The following is a 21,188-nucleotide window of genomic DNA, read 5'->3' as shown; positions in this document are numbered from 1 at the left end:
CATTGATCTAAACGTGCTTCCGACTTATCACCAGCGACTTCAAACTTATTATATTGTTTTCACTATTCGGCCATATATCATCGTCGTATATCATCACTTACTAACGCAGACGCTTAAAACAAACGAGGCTACAAAACGCATCCATCCAAAAAAAAACATTTATAATAAACCTGAAAAAAAAATACCTCAACTATCTACTACTCACCGATCCTTCCCCTTAACTCCGAAGGCTTGAGAGCTGGTTCCTCAAGCACTACTGGTGGGGGAGGCGGTGGTGGCGGTGGAGGAGCTTCATCTCCAGAGCTACCACCAGAACTGCCGCCAGAGGACACGCCGGACGAAGCCGAGGCCTGGACTGTGGCCACCTCGTCGGAGACTGAGGCCCGACGGCTACCTGCAGCCGACGATAGACGGCTGGCCTGGAAAGGGACTGGACTTAGAACCAACAAAATGGGTAGTTCTTTGTTCGAACATGTCTCTTTCACACCGGGTTGCTAATTTGTTCTGTTAATGGTTAATGTACTAGACTTACCTTGGAAGCAAAATAGGTAGTTGGAAGTATTTTTTTTTAGATAAACGAACATATACCTCTAGCAGACTTTTGCGTTTGTTTTACGTAAACCCGATGAACTCCTTTACCCATTATCCTTACCTCTTGATTTCAAACTGACAGTTAATTTGAAATCTGGTAGTATATTTTGTAAATGGCGTCCAAAGTATCTTGGAAGTCTGGAGGACTATAATTAAAGGTATGATATTGAACTTACAAAGTTCTGTGCCTTATGTGTGAGCGCAGCGAGTTTTGTGGCTATCGAAGACTTGGCCTGCGCCTCTGATACCGGCGTCACCTCTTCATATGCCTTACTTGCACTGTACGGAAAAACATTCAGCATTAGATTTTTGCTCCTGTCCAGATTGACCCTCGTTCTGTCTGATTTAAGTTACCCTGGTTTCTCTAGATTTTAGTGTAACTACGTGATAGAACTGGAATTAAGTATGTACCAAAGAGATGGTATGCATTTATGTTAGATTGCTCAAAATTGATTAGATTTTTCATCATGAGGTGGAAAAAAATGACTTGGAATATGAAACTTTAAGATGAAAAAATAGTTTATTCAGTAGATGCTTGATTTTAACAAAACTTTAAGTATAAAAAAATAGTTTATTTATTTATCAAGTATTTGCTTTGAAGAAAAGAAAGTTTCAAATAAAAATGCTTACGTGTCTGTAGTATCTTTCGTGTTGTAGTCAACGACGAGCGCGGCGCTGCCAGGCCTGCTGTGGCTTCCAGAGTCACGAGAACTGCTCCTAAAGTGGAAAAAATTAACACACATTAACTTCATCCAAACAATTTTTGACTCTACAGACACTAAAACATTAGAAATATCCGGTGCTATAGCTTATCGCTCAAATCAAAATGTGCCATACATAAAAAACATTCTTTTTCCAGTCTAAACTTTGTGTCAAATATTTGACCTCATAACCAAAATCAAAAGTTTTTATTTCAAGTAGGTTTTTCCCAGGCACTTTTAAAACGTTACAATACTGACTCTAGGTGCACGGATCCAAAATGTTATTGTGGAGAAGAGCCGACTAGGATCTCCAAAAACCTATATCAATATTAACCTATTGCATTCAGTAGGTATACAATTTTCCCCAGTCAAGGTTATTATGACTGGGTGCTTGTATATTGTACTGGTGTACTGACCTTCGTCTCTGATGCTCCTCCCGGGGCATGTAGATGTCCTCGTAGTGGTGATCCCGGCGCGTGGCTTCGGCGCCACTGTCGCTGTCAGACTGCTCCTGCGCAGTCGTCGCCTCAGCGGAGCCGTGGATCTCTGCTTTCACTGCGCAAAATTCACTTTTAAGCATGTAGGTAGGAAGTCGAAATAAATGAAGCTAAGCTGAAAAAAGCTGCCGGAATTGAAAATTCACATTATTGCAAAAATGTATATTAGTTGGTTAAAAATAAAAGCCTTTTTTAAATCCTTAATTGGTAGCGTGTGTAGAAATGTATTTTTCATTTTCTTTAAAAAGGTTTGAATAAAAAGCGGTGCTGCACTGAGTATTCAAATTAGAGGTGTGACCAAGTTAAAGCCGTTCGGCGTTCTGTTTCAAATGATAGTGATATTTGTGAACAATATGCGCGATTATGCTGCGAAAGCCGAAAATATATATTTTTTATTAAAAACATACATTTTCAGAATTTATAAGTATCGTCAAAGCTTATATGTAGCAGAAGTAACAGAAATGGCATGTGAATGTAAGCGACCAGTTCTGTGACTCCTTACCAGTCATTATAGAGTCCTCTGGCTCCTCCGACTGCCTCGACCCTGGAGAATAGCATTCGAACTAATCATGCTTGCTTTTAAAAATCCATTGATGTATGTCTAGGTATTTAGTGAAGTGTGTATGTGAATAAAATATAATAATAATATCCTGGGACAACTCACACACGGTATGAGTCGATTCCAAGCTAAGCAGAGCTTGTGTTATGGTAACCAGACAACTGAAAAACTTACTTAAATATTTCTAAATACATACATATTAGAGATAAATTAAACCCAGATACCAGAACAAATGATCATGCTCATCACACAACATTTGTCCTGGGCGGGAACCGAACCCTCGGCCTCCGGTATAGCAGTCAGGGTCAACTAGACCAACAGGCCCGTCGCCTGTTGGTCTAGTTAATACTTTTTGCTGTTCAAATCTTAGTTCCAATTTACTTTTGCTTTTCACGTATATTCAGATATCCATTTTGACTGGCCTGTTGGTCAAGGGTTAAGTAAGCCTGACTGCTACAAGTCATGGGTTCAATTCTCACCCAACAGATGTTTGTGTGATGAGCAAGATTATTTGTTTTGTGTCTGGGTGTATTATCTATAACATTGATGTATTCAGAAATACTTTAGGGTGTTTATCAGTAAGTTGTATATATATCCCTCACAATACAGCTTTGCTTACTTTAACACTAGATGGCGCTGTGTGAAAATTGTGGAATAACTATTCTTCCTATTGTCATTTATTTCGTCTCAAAATCTATTAGGTACAGGTAAAAGTTAGTTGTATTAGTAGGCACTCCAGCACAAAGAGGTTATCTTCTCTAAACTGTCTATGTAGGTTCTTACCAGTCATAGCGGGAGCCTCCTGCCCTTCAGCAGGCACCCTGGGTCCTGGCGAGGAGCGCGTGTGGAACAGGTCGCGCACTCTCTGGTACAGCGCCGCCGGCGCGCCCGAGCTGCTCGTGTTGTGGAGGAACCAGCCACCGGCAGCATTGACGTCCGCGTCCGATGCTGAACACGCTGGTGACAAGAGATGTGACAGTTAATTAATAGTTATTTTTTAATGAAAGCATACTTAAAAAGAGTCTTTAAATATAGAGGTGAGAGGAAGTGCTTCAGTGAGACCAACTGCACTGGTGATATAAAATTTTAGCAGGGCCTTTGTCTGTCTGTCTGATTACAAACATACAGAAAGAACATTTTTTCTTCTAATTTGTAAAAGTCTGTTAGTATTTAAAATCTAAATCTCTTTTAATACGGTAATCAGTATTCAGACATTTAATAGAGGTTTTTTTTTTAATCTCTGAAAGATTTCATAGAATCATTTTGCAAAAACCATTTCTAAGATCGTAATGAGTTTTATTTTAATTAGATAATTGTTTTCGCGTATCAAGGCAAGACATTCATCAACTTCCGGATGTTTTATAGACAAGCTATAGACATCTCAAAACCTGCATCAGAATTGTAAAAAAGAAAGGTACAAAGCCTAATTATTTTCACACTTAGCTCACGTGAGCGTAATTGAGATGTTGCAATATGATTACATACGGTATTATATGTAGTTATTTATAGCCAGCTTATTGTTGGAGTTAGTTACCGAATCTTGATTAACACCAAATATTGCATAAGCTATTGATGAAACTGGTAATACCCAATCGTAAAGTATTATAGATTATAGACTAGTTATGAAGTAAAAATAAGGTGGAAACAGACACACCTTTGTGGCAACGATTTTGTTACATTTCTGTGATAACAACACCCACTAACCAAGAGACATCTCTACAATCGTTAATGTCAATTAAAAATACTCGAATGTATGGACATGATAGGCCAAAGACACGTGAGTTGTCAGAATGAAGAATTGACTGCGCGGATAGCCGAGTGGTTGTCGTCAGCAGTCTGCGCTGAGATTCGACCCCCACGTAGTACAAGCATTTGTGTGATCTACGAATGCTTGTCCCGAGTCTGGGTGTCTTTGAGAATGTGCCTTGGATGCTTGTGAAGCATCTAGCGACACAAGGATTACTTTTCAATGCGGATTCCTTTAAAATCAAAAAAAAGAACTAGATGTAATTTCTATAAATTTGAGGATTAGCCTAAATTTATGAAATATTAATTTAGGGTTGAACTTTTCTAGAGTAGTTTTGTCGGCGTTCGTAATAAGCCTACCCTTAAACTTTTTTACTAGGCGTTGCAATGAAATGAAGAGTGGTACAACGTTACTTAATTAGTGTATTATCTAAGTCTATAATAGCTTAATAGCTTACACGGAACAGACAGGTCTATATTTGTTCCGTGTTGCCAATTATCTGGACTATCAGAGCTGAAGAAAAAATATCGGTTCTTTAGAATTTCTTCTGTTTTGTATTGCTTGAAGACTTTTGAAATTATGACTACGGAGTTTTCTAAATTTCAGTCTTATATCTACTTTTTAAGATCCATTTTTCATTTTTTATTTTTATTTTAAACGCAGAAAAGCATGCAATGTGGGTAATTTTCACAATTGCAATTCCAGTATTCAAGTCCTGTTTCAGGTTATATATTTTCGGCAATTATTTATGTTTTTTTTTAATGATAATCTTAAAAAGTCTTAATGATTTTCTTGCTTAATATTTCATCATCGTGGACCCGTTGTTTTTACGCTAAATCTCAATTTTGACACGTTTTGTAAAACATTCGCTAACAGTTCTAGTAGGTATTCGAGACATCGTAGAAAGTGTAATTTTATGTGCCATAAAAGTATACGAATTGGTCGCTTCGCATGTTCACAAGTGCTTTTTTCAGAAATCGTATTACTTATTCGTTCATGTTTTATCTTACATGCAAGACAAGACACGAATCATAAAGATATAAAACTATTTCTCTTTATATTGCATTAAATTAGATATCTTTAATCCGAACTATGTGTTATTCGCGATTTCAGTAAAAACGGCTACCCAGTGTGGCTGTAAAATCCGTATCTTTTTTTGAAACTGAGTGTTTGAATTTATTTTCTTTCCAATTCAAGGAATTAAATATAAATATTTTAATGCTACGCAAGAGTTTTCAATTGATTTTTTTAGTCAATTTTGTGTAGGTACCTTTCCTTTTATTTCCCTCCATGTAATTCGGTTTATTTAGGTTTAAAAAAGAATCAATAGTACTTCAATTTGGATCACATCGTAATGCTCTTAGCTGTACATGCCTTGGCTAGTCGTCCGATGAATTTCCGCAACAAAACGGAAACTATAGTTTTTGTTTACTCAGCCGCATAATCTCTTCCTATGTCCATGTTAAGAACCAAAGCAAAAACCATTTACATATGTAAATGGAACCGAAAACAATTTGCGTCATTGCGCAATCAAAAGATTGCTAAAAATATTTTGCAGTTATACAAAGCTGGCCCCAGATGGGGCGCCAATAAAAAAAACGTGAAAGTACAATACCTAATATTTGTATCCTTAATCAAGCGCTATCATCTACATAAAACAAAGCACTCAACACACCATATTCAGCATCAACAAGATCCACCCAATCTTGTATCACAGATCTTCTAGCCACATCCATTTTAAACTTGAAACTAATTTAAACCCATTCTAAAATTATTCCTAGCATGAAATTACTCGTTAGTAATTAATAAAAATATTAGCGATGTGCATTACACATTGCTAGTATATTTATTTTATAATTAAAGCGCACAGTACGTCTGCTCGCGGCGGCGTCGGGAAAGCAACTGCTCAATGGGGTGCATCAGTTACCTAAAACTGCGCGTGCGCTTCCTGACGATTCATTTCCGTCATATTGAAACAATTAGATGCGGTCGATTTTTCACGCGTTTGCTTTGATAATGTAATGGTGTGGTGTGATTATGCGCCGTCATGCCATGTATCCCATTGATGATGGGGTTACGACCGGTCGGTGGCGATTGTTCGATGTTCGCTGATTTTCAATGATGTCGATGAAATTATCATCCACATTTTCAGTAGTTACGAGTAGAATAGTCAGAATTAGTTTTGCTGTGCTTGTAAAGGGGACTTTGACCAGCATTGGATAATTAAATATGCCGTCATTTTCCTTATATAACCTACTCCTTGAATTATATTCAAGTCTCTTGTACGAAGGCTCAGGACAAGCAGTGGTGGATCACACAAACTCTTGTCCTACGCGGGGATCAAACCCGCGACATGTCGCACACGTCGCATAAGACACCAAGACACATTCAAGTCATAAGAAAACATTCAGATCAAATACATATACAACCTATTGGGTACAATTTCAACAAAAAAAAGTTTTTATCATTGAAATTGTACCGAAGATAGAACCCAAATTACTTCGCATCGCAATTATACTTAAAACTACTGAACCAAAGAGACGTGAAACGGAATGCTTTTATTATCGGATTAGATTATTCGATTGCGTATAGTTATTTATTGGCGTTGAAAGTGTTACGCGATGAAACCGTTACTGAGGCCTGAGTATTATGTACGTGTGTTTGTATTTTCTCTAAATTACAGATTTTAGAATGATCTATGTATGAATTATTACGAATTGCTGTTCGCACGGAGGAGCTCTCTAATCGTGGAACACAAGTACTTGGCTGCGTCCGGTTAGACTGGAAACCGAACCCATCATTGTTGAGATGCTGTTTGTTATTCTTGTTTATGATAAAGAAGTATTGGTAAGTCCGTGGAAAGACTTAAAGGGGCACCCACAAGGGATGATTCCAGAAAGTTCGAAAAAAAATTATTTTGTCACCGAAATACATATATAAATTCTTGTAATAATAGAAAAAAATATATTATGTAACTCATATAAGCCCAAAAATTATAATTGAATTACTCCATAGTTCTTCTAGCCAATTTGAATCTACTATAATACCTATATTGTCACCGCTTCCTAGCTATGAAATATCTTTCCTCGAGGATATGAAAGTATATTTATTATATTCTATATTATTTGAACAAACTACATACGAGTTTCGGCAGAGCATTACTTTTAAAGACCACGCATACTCGTACGCATTTAGAACATAACATTTCTGTCTTCACACACCATTTTTTCGTCATCCATCCACCGGTACCTGTAGCTATAACAACATAACTGCCGACGCGACCTAGCGCAAGATATCCGGTTCCACTCTTACTTTCATCTGAACTCATCTGTTATTGGAAAGCAAGAGTGTTCTACAGATTTACGACCGTTTGGGATCCGAAGCTTTTAGTTTACTTGACGCATTTGTATAATGCATAATTTAGGAACGTAATATTGATATACGAAGTATCGGTTTCCTTATGTTCTAGTTTGAGTACTTGTTTAATATTATTATTTAATAGCATGCGTGTTTCGATTTATATGAGTGAGTGATGTGAATGAACACCTACTTTTTTGCTTAGATAATGGTCTAGGTAAAATACTCTTTTTTTATATTTTACCTGTATTTGGTTACATTGACATGGTCGTTTGCAATACCTTCTATGATTAATTATTAATTATTATCCTTTATATATTTCAACAACTTTATTATAACCCAGTGCAGAAAATTAACCTCCCTCTCGCCTCACTCCTCAATCCTCTGCCTCTTGCCTATCACAAGGAATAGGGATGACGACAATTTTTTTTCGCAGTGTCCGTCTTGTAGTTTCTTGAATAATAATGGATACGTATTTTTTAATTTGTCCCGCAAACATAAATTGACCAAATTACAGTGAATTAAACTTACGCGTGACGCCACGATTGTGTATAAATTTTACCATATCGTTACGTCACAAGCTCCCCCCTCCTAAACTTTAAAACAGTTAATCTTTGTCAATTGTAGTTTTTCTGAAAAAGGAAAAAATACGTGTCTAATACTTTTCAATTATCTAACTGAGGGACTAATGAGATTTTTTCTTTTTATACCCAGTCGTCATCCCTATTCCTCTTTTGAACTGAGTTATCGAAGTTGCTCTCACCCCGATATCTACTAATCCCTTCTCCAAAAATCATTCCAAAGAAATCCAATCAACTAACCTGAACTTTCCTCTCCTGAGGAACTGTGATGCGTGACGCTGGTCGACACGGCTCTCTGCATGGGGTTCACATACAGCCCGTCAGCCGGTCCGGACCGCGCCGAGCTGATGGACCCGGCGGTGGAAGGCAGGGACCCTCGCCTCTCCTGCACTGAGCTGCGACGCTCTCGTTCCGGGGCGTGCAGGTAGAATGGGGAGCGAGTCCCGTTCGCGTTTATGCAGTTTGGGAGAGCGCACTGGAATTTGAAAATGGTTTTTGTTGTTTAATAATAATAGTATCAGAATCATTGCGTTACGTAAATCCTTTAACTAATATGCGAGAAGAAAAACAGCCAGGAATTAAAGGACTGCTATCTCGCTTATAGCCTACTGCGGCGAATAATATCTTCATCTACTAAACACCGTATCAAATATTGGTCTTTGAGTTCGTGAGCCAATTTGATGATCTTACGCGCGTAGCTAGAAAACCCCATTGTAGAAAAATATGAATTTATCTCATAGAGGCTTGCGGCATAAAAAATTTCATTCTGTATCTGTGTTATTACTAAGTATCTCTTCACAAGTATAAAACGAACCACTTGCTCATGCAAATTAAGAACCATAGCCTGTGCTTAGAGTGTTTATTTCAAATCAATAAATATTATACACATCATATAATCAACTACAATGTAACAAAGTAGCTGCTAGCTTTCAATTTTACACTGAACATATTTTGCAACCCGCAGCTGTAATCATTGAGCTTTCGCAATCTAAGTATAAGTAGGTGTTTTAGAGCTTTTGCATTGCGCAGATATTACTTAGGTATTAACATAAATAGATAGAAAACTGGTAGTTTTGTTAGTAATAGATGTCGTAAAATGTTAGGCGTTGCATAATATGGTTTAAGAGTTAACTTTGTTGGTTTAACTTCTGTTTTGGGTATGAAATTCCCGGTGAAGAAGTTTATTACCTATAGTTTATTTTTGTTCACAAGTGTAATATTCAAGAGAATTCATGAACTAGATTAAATAGAAAATTAGTAATAAGATTTTAACTTATTAATATCTATATTTCTGGGATAATCTGACTAGTTTCAGACCAAACCGGAGTCTATTATCATGATAGGATGCAACAGCATCGTCGCAAATCAAAAGACATGATTGCGGTATCCGGTTAGGTCCGAAACTAGTCGGACAATCCCGACAAAGACGTGTGAGTGAACCGTTATTAAATGAATAATAATGAATCCGCCTCACAAAAGTTATTATTTCTAATAATACTTCTGTATTTTCACAAATAAAGTATTCTGCTAACAAAAAATGAAACAAATGACAGTGAAACAACAGCACAATTCGTTCGGGTCAAAAGATCAAATTCCATACAAAAATAGTGAGTGTCTGTTACATAACGATATTTAACTCAAGTTTTCTATGATAGTTTTGTAATGGAAGCGAATCATACTTTCGATTTGTTTTTAATGTATTTCATCATAATAGGACCAAGCTCGTCCTTTGACTTTTTTTTAATTCGTTGAAAAATCAGGGGTATATGTAAATTTTGAAAAAAGGATCAAATTCACTCCTTATTGTTGTTTTTAAATGAAAAAGACCATCTGACAAGCATTACGAAATCCATTTCTATTTACCCCGCCAGTCCTGTTCATTCCCTTTTACACTTACATAACTATATAAGTTACAACTTAACTATATAAGTTAGATACTTACTCGTGCCTCTCCCGGGGCACATGCGCAGGAGTGGATGGCTTTGTATGAAGAGAGCTGTTTGTTGTCTGCGCCCGCCGCGCCAGCCGCTACCAGCACGTTCAAACACTGCCAAATACAAAATTAATTGATTAATTTAGAAATGTTACATTTGTGAAGATGGATTGACCACTGCATCAAAAAACTTTGATAACTGTAATTATCATCGGAAACGCTTTTTTCACCCGGAGAATACATCAAGGTCTTCTCTCTGAAAAAAAGTATACCTAGAGTTATGCCCCGTATGCCTCATTATTTACTCTCCTTCCTTAACTTTTTACCGAGAACTATGTGATTCGACTCTATATACAAGAATTATTCTGGTTAATTAAAAAAATCTGTTATATTAACTGACTGGCCTGTTGGTAAGTGGCCCTTACCGCTATATCGGAGGTCATGGGGTCGATTGCAACACGGGACAAAAGTTTGTGTAATGAGCACTATGATTTGTCCTGTGCCTGGATATTATATATGTATAAAATAACAAATTGAATAACAATAATTCGTCGTACCATATGACACTGACCTCGGTATACATACATACAGGTTAGACCCCATTGTTGTAGGTGCACCATTGTTCACGCTCTCAGCTGGCAGAGGTCACTTAAGGTCAATTTCAGTGACCCGTGGAATTGCCGGCATTAATGTTCAAAATAATGTCTTACGATAGCGGTTGTGGTATTAAGATTTGATGGATCATGGAAGCTTTGCATTGACTATAATTATGGACTTATGTGTACGTGACTCCCACACGGGGATCGAAACCTGGACACTTCGTGTATTTGGTGCTTGTGACCAATACCAATATTTAAAAAAGATCGCACAAAAGCTTGTCGCATGACGGCTTTAAACCAAAAATAAAGCACAATTATTTCAGTGTATATTTAATGGATATTCATAATTTATAATCTGACAGTTAAATAATAAAATAAAAAATGCTGCACTATAATACTGCATAAACAAACAAAACTATGCCATCCCAGATAATAATCATATTGCATCAAATTTCGATAGATTTTATCAATAAACATGGCTACTAAGTTATACGAAGTCATCACAAACTGCACACAACTGTTAACATTTGAATAATATTGCAAGTTTTAAATGTAAATCGAATGCGATAGAAAGTGAGAGCATATCGGATGTCGGGAGCTTGTGTAAAATGACACTTTCTCATTGTTTTATAACTAAATCTGCATACATAATGGATTTTATTTAAAAAACTAAAATACCACAAGCGGATACAGGACTATGAATGGACTGTCTTATCTTTGTACAATAAGAAAAGTTTTTATTTATTATTATCACATCTAAATAGTGTTTTCGGTTTACGCGAATGAAATAAAAAAGCGATAAAATCCGTAACAGTAGTTTTATTTCAATATCTAAATAATTAAAATTAAATCAGTTTGCCGTATTTTGAACACATACAGGTGTTTTTTTTTTGTTCGCAAATGCTGTTGGTGTATTGATAATTAATTAGTTCCGGCATATCATCAGAAGGGGTGGATATATTTAGATAAAAGATTACCGAGGCATTTGGTTGTCTAATATCAGTATTATCAAATCATACTAAAACTAACAAAATGTCTCCTAAATTATTTTAAAAATAAATTTTGGTATTTATGAAACTGATAAACAACAACCTTGGTGATTGAAACTCGCGTTAAATAGCCTTAACATTTTAATTACTGAATATTCTGAATCGACAATTTATATAGCAGCATATCAATTTGAATAAATACTAGAATACATAACTAATAAAGAAGAACAAAAAGATTCTACTAAGATTTCTAGGTTCAAATTATGCGAAGCCTAGTTAAAATGACAACATATGGACTGGATTAATATTTTTGTCTGGCCTCTCGTTCTAGTGGTTAGTGACCCTATAACAGAGGTCGTGTGTTCGATTCCATCCCAGGACAAACGTTTGTGTGAATAGCGAAATTATAGCATGATCTGTGTCTGGGTTTAAAAATTAATATTAATTTATGAGTATGTTTATCAGTTGTCTTATACTCATACAAGCTTTAGTCTGAGACTAGATGGCGTTGTGGAATATTATTATATTATCATTAATACATCTCCGTAATAAAAATGGTTATTATTGTTAAACAACCGTTATAAAAATCATTACAACACATTATGACGCGTAAGCCAACCGAACCTCACAAGCCCTTTCAATTCTCGAAACGGAAAGCGAAAACTAGAATATATTAGATGTGTATCAAGATACACAGTTTTACCACATTTACTTTCATTGACCGGTATCAAGACTGAACAATTAATAGCCCATGTGTTCGTCGAAAACAACGCATCGGAGTGTGACCGGTGAAAAGTATTACTTTCAAAACGTGAGCTTTGAGGTGTATGACCATGTTGCTGCGTGGCTAGAAAGTAGATGATTTTACGAGTCTTGGTAAACTTGTCTTTGAAATTGTTTCTTAGTTGTAAATGCAGTGATAAGTGCAGTGGAGTGTTATATTGTAGTGTTATATGCCATAACTTGAATACAGCGCCATCTAGTTTCAATGAAGCAAAGTTGTGACAACTGATAAACATAGATATACATTTCTCAAGAAAAATTACACCCAGAAATAGTAGAAATAATCGTGCTCATCATAAAAACATTCGTCCTGCGTGGGAATCGAACCCAGGAACTTTGGTGTAGCAGTCTTGGTCATTAACTGCTAGGCTAAACAGCTAGGTAATGTAACATTATTCTTTATTTGCTAGTAATATAGAACATTACAAATATTATAATCAGTAAAGTTCTGCATACATTGCGTTCCGTCTTTGAATAGTATTCAAATTGATGTATTGGGAAATTATTTCATTCAGTGAGTTATTTACCTTTTTAAGTAGGTACTTAAATTATTAGAGTATCAGTGTTTTAAAACTATTTTTTCTAAGAATGGGGTTCTTCACGCTTATTTATCGCCCGATTAATTTTGGACCCAACCAGAGTCCTTAATCATGAGCTGACTAGCGATACGCCAGCGACTGGAATATGCTCGATAAAACAATAATCTCTTGCAACTTTTTATCCTTGTACCGCATAGAAAGTGTGATACAATCACACCAGTCATTAGCTGCAATTACAGTGCGCTAGGGATGTGCTATTAATTCTCTTTGTTTATGATTTTTCTGACGTTTCCTAGTGTTGTGTAATGTTGAGACGTACCGTCAATTGCGTGCTCTTTTGTTTAAGCTATTGTTTTTCTTATAATGTTTGTAATTATGGTAAATATGGGTATTTGGGCTATTGTTTTGAGGATATTAATTTTGTTTTATTATTTTTGTTGTTCCGTCACTTGAATAGTCTCACTACCGGTAATTTAACTATAAATAATATAAAATTTATTAAAAACTTATTCTATCAGCTGGAGCTGGAGCTGGAGCTTCTTTTATCAATTTTGTGGTTCTATTAAGTTCATGCATAGTTTGGTAAGCTCGCATGATTGGAAACTTCTAGATTATTTGATGCAAAACTAAATAATTAAAATAAATTCAGCTTTAAAACTACTTGTTGTAACCTTGCCATTCTCTGCATGCATATCTTGCTATTTGGACGATACATAAAAGAGTTTCTTTGAAAAAAAAAACGACAAAATCTTCAAAAAGAACAGGTATTGAAAAAAATGTTCCTGAGACTAAACCTGCTACCACTGGTTTAATACAAAATTATTATTTGTGCCGGATACAGCTAGATTCAAATACCTATTCCTAACTGTCATTGACATTAAATTTTATACATAAATTCAGGCCAAATATTGTGTCAAACTTGGGGAATATATGAGTCTTGTGGGAAGCAAGCAAGAATGCAGCGCGAAAGCGAGAAAGAACGATGTACGATGTAGAGCCCCATCTCTCTTTGACAATTGACTTTTAACGATACAACCTATACTTTACTATTTTTTACTTTTACTCTTTTTTCCTATATTTCTTGTTGACGATATACTTCTTAGTGCCTTACCTCCAAATGATGATTTTCAGCAGCATCGTTGATGGGGCTCTTGCCGTGCCTGTCCAGGTGCAATCTGGCGCCGTGTCTAAGCAGCCACCGCACCGTGCTCAGGTGACCCCTAGAGGCCGCGAAGTGGAGTGGTGTGGCCCCATCACCATCCCTCGCGTTTGGGTCAACTCCTCGTTCGACAATCTATAAAATGAGGATAGGGAATTAGTAACAGCATTCGATTACCTGATGGTTCCATTTGGAAATGTCTATGGTGCATATGTTGGTGTGTGTTAAATATTTCTCCAAATGTTAGTGTAATTTACTTATACAACATAAGTAAATTATAAAATAGTGTAACCCCGTCACCAAAAAAATGTCCTAAAATTAAGCGGAAATCTTAAAACTACCTTAATGTTGTTAATGATTCTTTTATAGAGCATAAAAGCTAAAAAAAATATGAATTTACAAAAAAACAAAACCGAGGCTCAATACAAAACAAAATTTATTGACTTAAAAAACTTCCTTTATCTTCGAAGAAAGTCCGTCACCTGTCAAACTGGATTTCGTTGATTTACAGTGTAAATAAATAATGACTTAAGTGACATTACACCGTACATTAATATCACCGTAAACCTCACTTGACAAGACGTTAACGGTCATAATTCGTATAACCATTAAGAAATGTCAGATAGTTTCCAACTCATACGCAGCCGTAAAAGAGATTTCGCTAATCAAATGTTAACTGGTTAGTATATTATAGTCATAAAAACGTAACACAGCCAGTTTTCTAGCAAAACACCAGCAAAGCTGCAGTTTTCGAATGAAAGTCTTGCAACGAGATGTTTGACCACACTGTAGATATTGAAAGAAGGTTTACATTGCTTGGAACGTTAGGAAACTAAGAAAGCCTTAATACTATAATAATTTCTCCTTGTACGTTAGCTTGCTGTATTGAATTAATTTACTTCCTTAAGATTTGACAGTTATGGAAGCGTGACGCTCTATATGACATTAAGCGAAACTTTTTTCCAAGCGTGCTTCTTTGCATGTGACATTCAAACAAACCGTAACTTGATAAAAACTATTTGCTCCAAGCTCAAATAATAATAAATTAATAAATGCGGACAACATCACATACATTGTTCTGAACCCAAAGTAAGTTTCTAAAGCACTTGTGTTATGGAATTCAGATACAACGAAGGTATCACAAACAGCCAGACCCGAGGCAATGTAGAAATGTGAATTTTTACATTGACCCGACCGGGGATCGAACCCGGAACCTCAGAGCTAGCGACACCATGAAACCGGTGCGTACGCCACTCGACCACGGAGGTCGTCAAATGTATGGAGACAACTGGTCAAAATCACGTGATTTATCGAAACGAAATGTCGTTGCGATTTGAGTTCCTATTGAAGCTAACGCTTTTGATAATGTCACTAGGCTAATTCCATCTTTAAATCCATTTCGCATTTTAAAATGGTAGTAGGTTACCAGTTTTAGAATACATTGCTATTATCCTATGATGTACTGGCATGTTGTATGACATAAGTCCTTAATAAAATAAAGAGAAAAAAAACTATAAGGTTTTCAATAAATTTGAAATAGAATTTCAAAGAATGAAGCTATTTACTAGATAATTCTTTCTAACATCCGTCTTTTCTCTTCTATGTTCAGAATTGTCCTTCTTTCATTACCTGCTATATGTCTAAGTGTCTAACCAGTTCCATCAACCGCTATTTAGCTGGAAAATTAGCCTTGAGTTTTAACGAGTTTCACACAACTGTGCTTCTGTGAAATTCCTAGTTACACACATATTTCATATACGTTAACATATAATTATATGCACATATGATCATAATCTATGTTTTTGTTGGCGTCAATTACACTTATATGCTAATGTTTGCATGCATTCATACATGGTACATAAATAGTTTGTGTGAATGAGTTAATCTCTGAAACTACCCAACATATTTGGAAACAAGTTTTTGGATTTGATAGCGAATCTTGCGAGAGAAGTAATATACTGACATTATACCCAAATTATGCCGGAAGAAAAACAAGGCAAGTGAAGCTGTACAGCACAATGAGTTACATTTTCACAGGACATTTTTAATAATTAATATTCCGCAACTTTCACACAACGCCATCTAGTCTCAAACTAAGCAAAGCTCGTATTATGAGTACCCACTAGACAACTGACAAACACACTTATATATATCTCTGAATACATACATATTATAGATAAATTACACCCAGACACAAGCAATGAGAGCCACACACACACCATACAAATATTTGTCCTGGGTGGGAATCGAACCCGACCTCGGTATAGCAGTCAGGGTCACTAACCACTAGACCAACAGGCTGGTCATTTAATGGATTCAAAGCTCTTTAGTATATCTCTTATGTATCTAAGTTATCTAAAATTTATTATTTTTGAAGACTTACGGACGTCAGTCCGGTTCTATCGTGTATAGTTTGACATTCTGCAAGGTTGTGTAAAAATTAAATTCGATTCCATTACCATGCTTATTACTTCCGTACTATTGATGTGAAAACTGTTTATTCCCAATCATGTTACTATTATCCTATTAAAAAAAAAAATGCATAGCTTTTGATCACTTTTTATCAGGGACTCAGTTAGTTCAATTAATTAACTTAGCCAATTAATGTCAACAGCTTTGAAATAGCTATGTTTTGTCTAATTTAAATGGCAGTTTGCCAAGTAGCAACCTAATTATTCAGTAAAACGAAACTATTACCTTTATAGACATACGTCCAAAGTTCCAAATAAAATGGCCGTAATATACCTAATGAAATGACTCTAAATTACACGAAACTTTTTACCTTAAAGGGCGCTTTAAGAAGGAAACCATAATGGATCGTGTCGTCAAAATAATGTCATTACTATAAAAAGGGTCGCTGTTAGAAATCTTGAGCGGCTGATGGATGGAAAAAAGGTGAATGAAGGTATTTTACGAGGTATAATATAGCGCAAAGTTAAAGTTACGTTTTATGTGAAAATCCTATTTAAAAATAACTTTGGCCTTCCTAACGAAAATAATTAAAACATTGACCAGTGCCTGTAATTGGCCCACTTCTGGGATTCTCCTAGGTATAATGTTGAATCAGGAAAAAGAAACTGATATCTCAGACTGGTAATATTACTACTACATGTCTCGATCACCGACTTTACGGATAGCCGATTAGTTGAGGTCATCAGGCCAAACCCACTTTTCGCGACGTGTCGCGGGTTCGATCCCCGCGTAGGAAAAACATTTGTGTGATCCATGAATGCTAGTTCTGAGTCTGGGTGTCCTTGTGCGTGTGAATTGTATGTTTGTGAAACACCCCGCGACACAAGGATTAAATTCCTTAGTGCGGGAGTTGTTCTTTTAAAAAACAAAAATGTAACATCGATGTAACTCCTACTTCGACTCTCATTTTCTTCGACAATTATACAAGTAAAATGTAATATAAGGTTAACTACGCCGCGTTTAAGTTACAAGTATAGTTTGTTATTTGAACTGACTCACTGTCGGCCTATAAACAGTTTAAATTGTATTTTCAAAAAGATGAAATACCCAAAATTTACAATTTCCTTGGTATTTATATGCTTTCGGCTGTCTAACTTTAGACCAAAATAAAAGAAAATATTTCAACCCACTCGCCTCTCTTCTTTAAAGAAAATTTTCTGATGTTATCTTCATCTGAAGTCTAAAATCATAAATTCTCAAAAAATGTTCTCAATCAAATTCCCTATAACTATAACGTATATCATATGTACTATTATAAACTATAGGAACTAGGAATTCGTATCACAGATGATTGATCAGAATACAGATCTGCGTGACTAAGACGCGTTTCCCCGGCAGTGGCGAATGGCAGGTCGTTCAACCTGGCAATGATTTTCACTTGTTTCTTAATGTAGAGAACATTATTGTGACTGCGTTATGTTATGAGGTTGTATATGATATCAGATTATTATAGATTTGTGTTCGTTTATGCAGTGTTTGGTAAACTTTTGGTAAATTTAAGGCATTGATTTATATAGTTTTTCAATGTTTTTTGGTACAGTATTGGCAAGAGATAGATAAAGCAAGAGTTTTAAACTACGAATAAAAGTAGGTAATTCATATCCTTAACTAGAGGTAAACAGATGTAAGACAAAGTCCTGGTTTAAACTTATAAAGGCTGTGTTCAGAGACTCCTAAGCAGTCAAAACTATTTTAATAAATCACATCAGCTGTATGTATTATATGAACAAGGAAGTTACTTTTGTATTATATGTTATGAGCCAAAAAGGGAAGGTAATAATAACCTCCTTTTTTATGCTTGCTCTAAGGGCTTTAATCCCTGTGTCGCGGGGGGTATTCGCAAACACACAAGTCACAATCTCATAGGCACCCAGACAAACGCTTGTCCTACGCGAGGATCTAACCTGCGACACGTCCCACACAATACAGGTCAAACCAACATAAAAATCAAAGACTATGCTTAAAACAGTATATTTACTCCTTTTAACTTACCATCCACTTAACACAATCAAGACAGCCAGTCTGTGCGGCCGCGTGTATGGGCAGCATGCCGTCGCGAGCGCGCGCGTCCAGCCGGCCGCCGGCCTCCAGCACGAGGTACTTGAGGACCGCCAGGTGCCCCTCCTGGGCCGCCAGGTACACTGGCGTCACGTCGTTATCCATCGCCGTGTTGGCACTGTGGCAGAAAGGAAGGGTTTAGGCATTTTTTCATAAGGTTAAGTCATTTTGCAAGTAGAGAATAAAATTTTCGGTGGTTTCGGAAGTTTGTAAAATTTTGAGACCAATAGTTTGAGAAATTTTTGAGCAACGAGTCTTTCCGACAGACCAATATGGAGGAACAGATGCAAATATACTTGTGTGTTTTATGTTCTTTAGAAACGTTTTATTACAGTTCTAGTGACTCTGGTTGTTGGTTAAATTTGATTAAAAATGTTTGTACTTTGCAATACACGCTTTGACAGAGTTTGTATCTGTAAAATATCTCTGACAAACAGAATTCAATGCATAAATATTGCACTTCTAGAAGAAATAACACACACGTCATATTTATTTAATATCAAGGTAAAACAAGCGCTCTTCATTATACATTTCAATTAGATTAAACAAATAACGAATGATTTTGAAACATTCTTGCTATCCTGCATTTTTATATATTTCATTGTACAGCCGTTAACTACCACTAATAGATAAAAATCTCCTAATCATTATAATTACTTTAAAATCATGATATAGTTTACAAAAATACTTAGACCTTTGTTTAGTCCTAGCTACCGCATTAGGTTAAGTAACCTGTAGTGGAAGATTAGTGTGATAATTAAATAAATCAATAAATAAAATAATATCAATATGTAATTATTACCTTAACTTTACTTATAAAATTAACACATTCTATACAACTCAACACTTAAACCTTGACTCAATATTTCTCTTAAACTACAACACTCTTTAAAACACAAAATCATACACAAGCCACAAGTACACTACACCTTTATCACGTACAAAACAATATTATATTTATAAATTAACATTTCCATGAAAAGCACTGCATATCCACATAACTAGCTCTTATCGCCAAAGTCCACTACCAAACGATGGACCGTAACTAAATACAGATTTACAAAGTCTCTAAGACGACCTGTTCTGACCTCCATATCACGACTTTCGAAATACTACCAACAAATCCGATAGCAATGAAGCACTCGATTAGAAGACATGCATTTTTTTCGTTTTGAGATCTTTTTTTACGAATTCTGCATCAAGGAATTGATTCTTTATGTCGTGCGGTTCACAGGAGAAGATTCGGAGATCACAAAAATGGCACTCGGCTATTCGTGCAGTCTGAGACCGCAACATATCAAAAATTCAATATACTGTCATCTAGGCAACGAGAATCTTATTATCAAAGTATACGTTGCTCTTTTCCTTGTAAAAAAAACAAATAGCTGTAAAAACGCTAGTCAAGTACGAGTCGGTTTCGCAAAATACTGTTTTTCACACAGGCAGCAGAGATTCGGTAATAAGCCCCCAGTTTTTCCCTGGAGATAATTATTTAATCGATTTTCAAAATCTAAAAACTATCGTTTTTCAATGTCACTCCATTCAAATCTTATCAAAATCGGTGCAGCCGTTTTTATAGTTGTAAATTGCATTGCAGAACAGATGACAGGATTTGAACCCTGAAAAATTCAGCCTGCCAGCTTATCGGGAAGTGCCTCAAAATTGAGTTGCAAAAATCCAACCGGAACGACCCACAAACAACCAAGATTTACAAAGCAAATCCACAATAACACAGCTACAGACAGCCTAGGAACATAATAAATCATTTATTCAAATATTAGAATCGAAAACATTCGACCCGGCTTCTTTCACTTTTCTTTCGTTCACACGAGTGTCGATACCATCTCCCAAGGCCGTCTCTACAAATAAGATTATAATCAAATGGTATGTTTGGTTTAACTATCGAATTGCATTGACTGCAAGTTTCTTCACGCTTGTGAAGTAAGGTTTAACTGAGGTCAGATAAATTGCTGCAATGATGTGAATGTATTTTTTTGTCCTGTGTTTGATAACGTAACAAACATTCTGAAAAAAATCTGTTTAAGATGACTCTTTGTAGATGTAAAAAAAAGTTTTTTTAAGCACTGGGTTGGCTATTGAGGTTAATTTATAGAACCTATAAGTAACAAGTCACGTAAACACATCAGCTACTTGCCAATAAAAGTCCCGTCAAAATCAGTCCAGCCATTTCAGAGATTAGCCGGAACAAACAGACGAGAAGACGGTTATTGAAAGGTTACAAACAGACACTGTATAGACTGACAGCTATAGATAATATTCATAAATACTATGTTCCAATTTCTAGCAAAAATATAAAAAGGTCGCTTAAAACCTAAATTCTAACTCTATCATACTAAATTATCAAAAATTTATTTAAAAAGCTGCTTAAAACCGATGATGTTAGCAAAACTCTACACGATTATTTATTTAACCAACCAAACACATTATCAAAACAAATTTAGTGACAGCACAACCTCAACCTACATAGACTTCAGCTATTCAAAAGATATTCATCTTCAATTAACCAGTAACACAAAAATACAGCATGTTACCTCAATTAGTTAAACTTATCACAATCTTAATAAACCTTTTCAACGAGAAGAAATTATTTTGTCCGTAACGC

The 21,188-nt window shown here is 35.9% G+C and overlaps 1 protein-coding gene across 1 annotated transcript in view; it reads right to left on the bottom strand.

Moving 5' to 3' along the window:
• LOC113499394 (espin) overlaps positions 1 to 21,188 on the bottom strand; it is a 130,449-nt gene that overhangs the window by 24,495 nt on the left and 84,766 nt on the right. The window contains exons 3-11 of the mRNA XM_026879873.1: positions 18,500 to 18,683; positions 13,988 to 14,170; positions 9,976 to 10,080; positions 8,274 to 8,508; positions 3,132 to 3,305; positions 1,709 to 1,847; positions 1,222 to 1,308; positions 768 to 870; positions 206 to 419 (exon numbers count right to left, since the gene is read on the bottom strand). Of these exons, the coding sequence (XP_026735674.1) occupies positions 206 to 419; positions 768 to 870; positions 1,222 to 1,308; positions 1,709 to 1,847; positions 3,132 to 3,305; positions 8,274 to 8,508; positions 9,976 to 10,080; positions 13,988 to 14,170; positions 18,500 to 18,683 (1,424 nt within the window). The remainder of the gene's footprint in view (positions 1 to 205; positions 420 to 767; positions 871 to 1,221; positions 1,309 to 1,708; positions 1,848 to 3,131; positions 3,306 to 8,273; positions 8,509 to 9,975; positions 10,081 to 13,987; positions 14,171 to 18,499; positions 18,684 to 21,188) is intronic.

The sequence above is a fragment of the Trichoplusia ni genome, chromosome 1 (assembly GCF_003590095.1).
Source record: "Trichoplusia ni isolate ovarian cell line Hi5 chromosome 1, tn1, whole genome shotgun sequence".
In the NCBI taxonomy this organism is placed as follows: domain Eukaryota; kingdom Metazoa; phylum Arthropoda; class Insecta; order Lepidoptera; family Noctuidae; genus Trichoplusia; species Trichoplusia ni.
The sequence above is the reverse complement of the archived record's forward strand: the minus strand, read 5'-3'. Positions and strand labels throughout refer to the sequence as shown.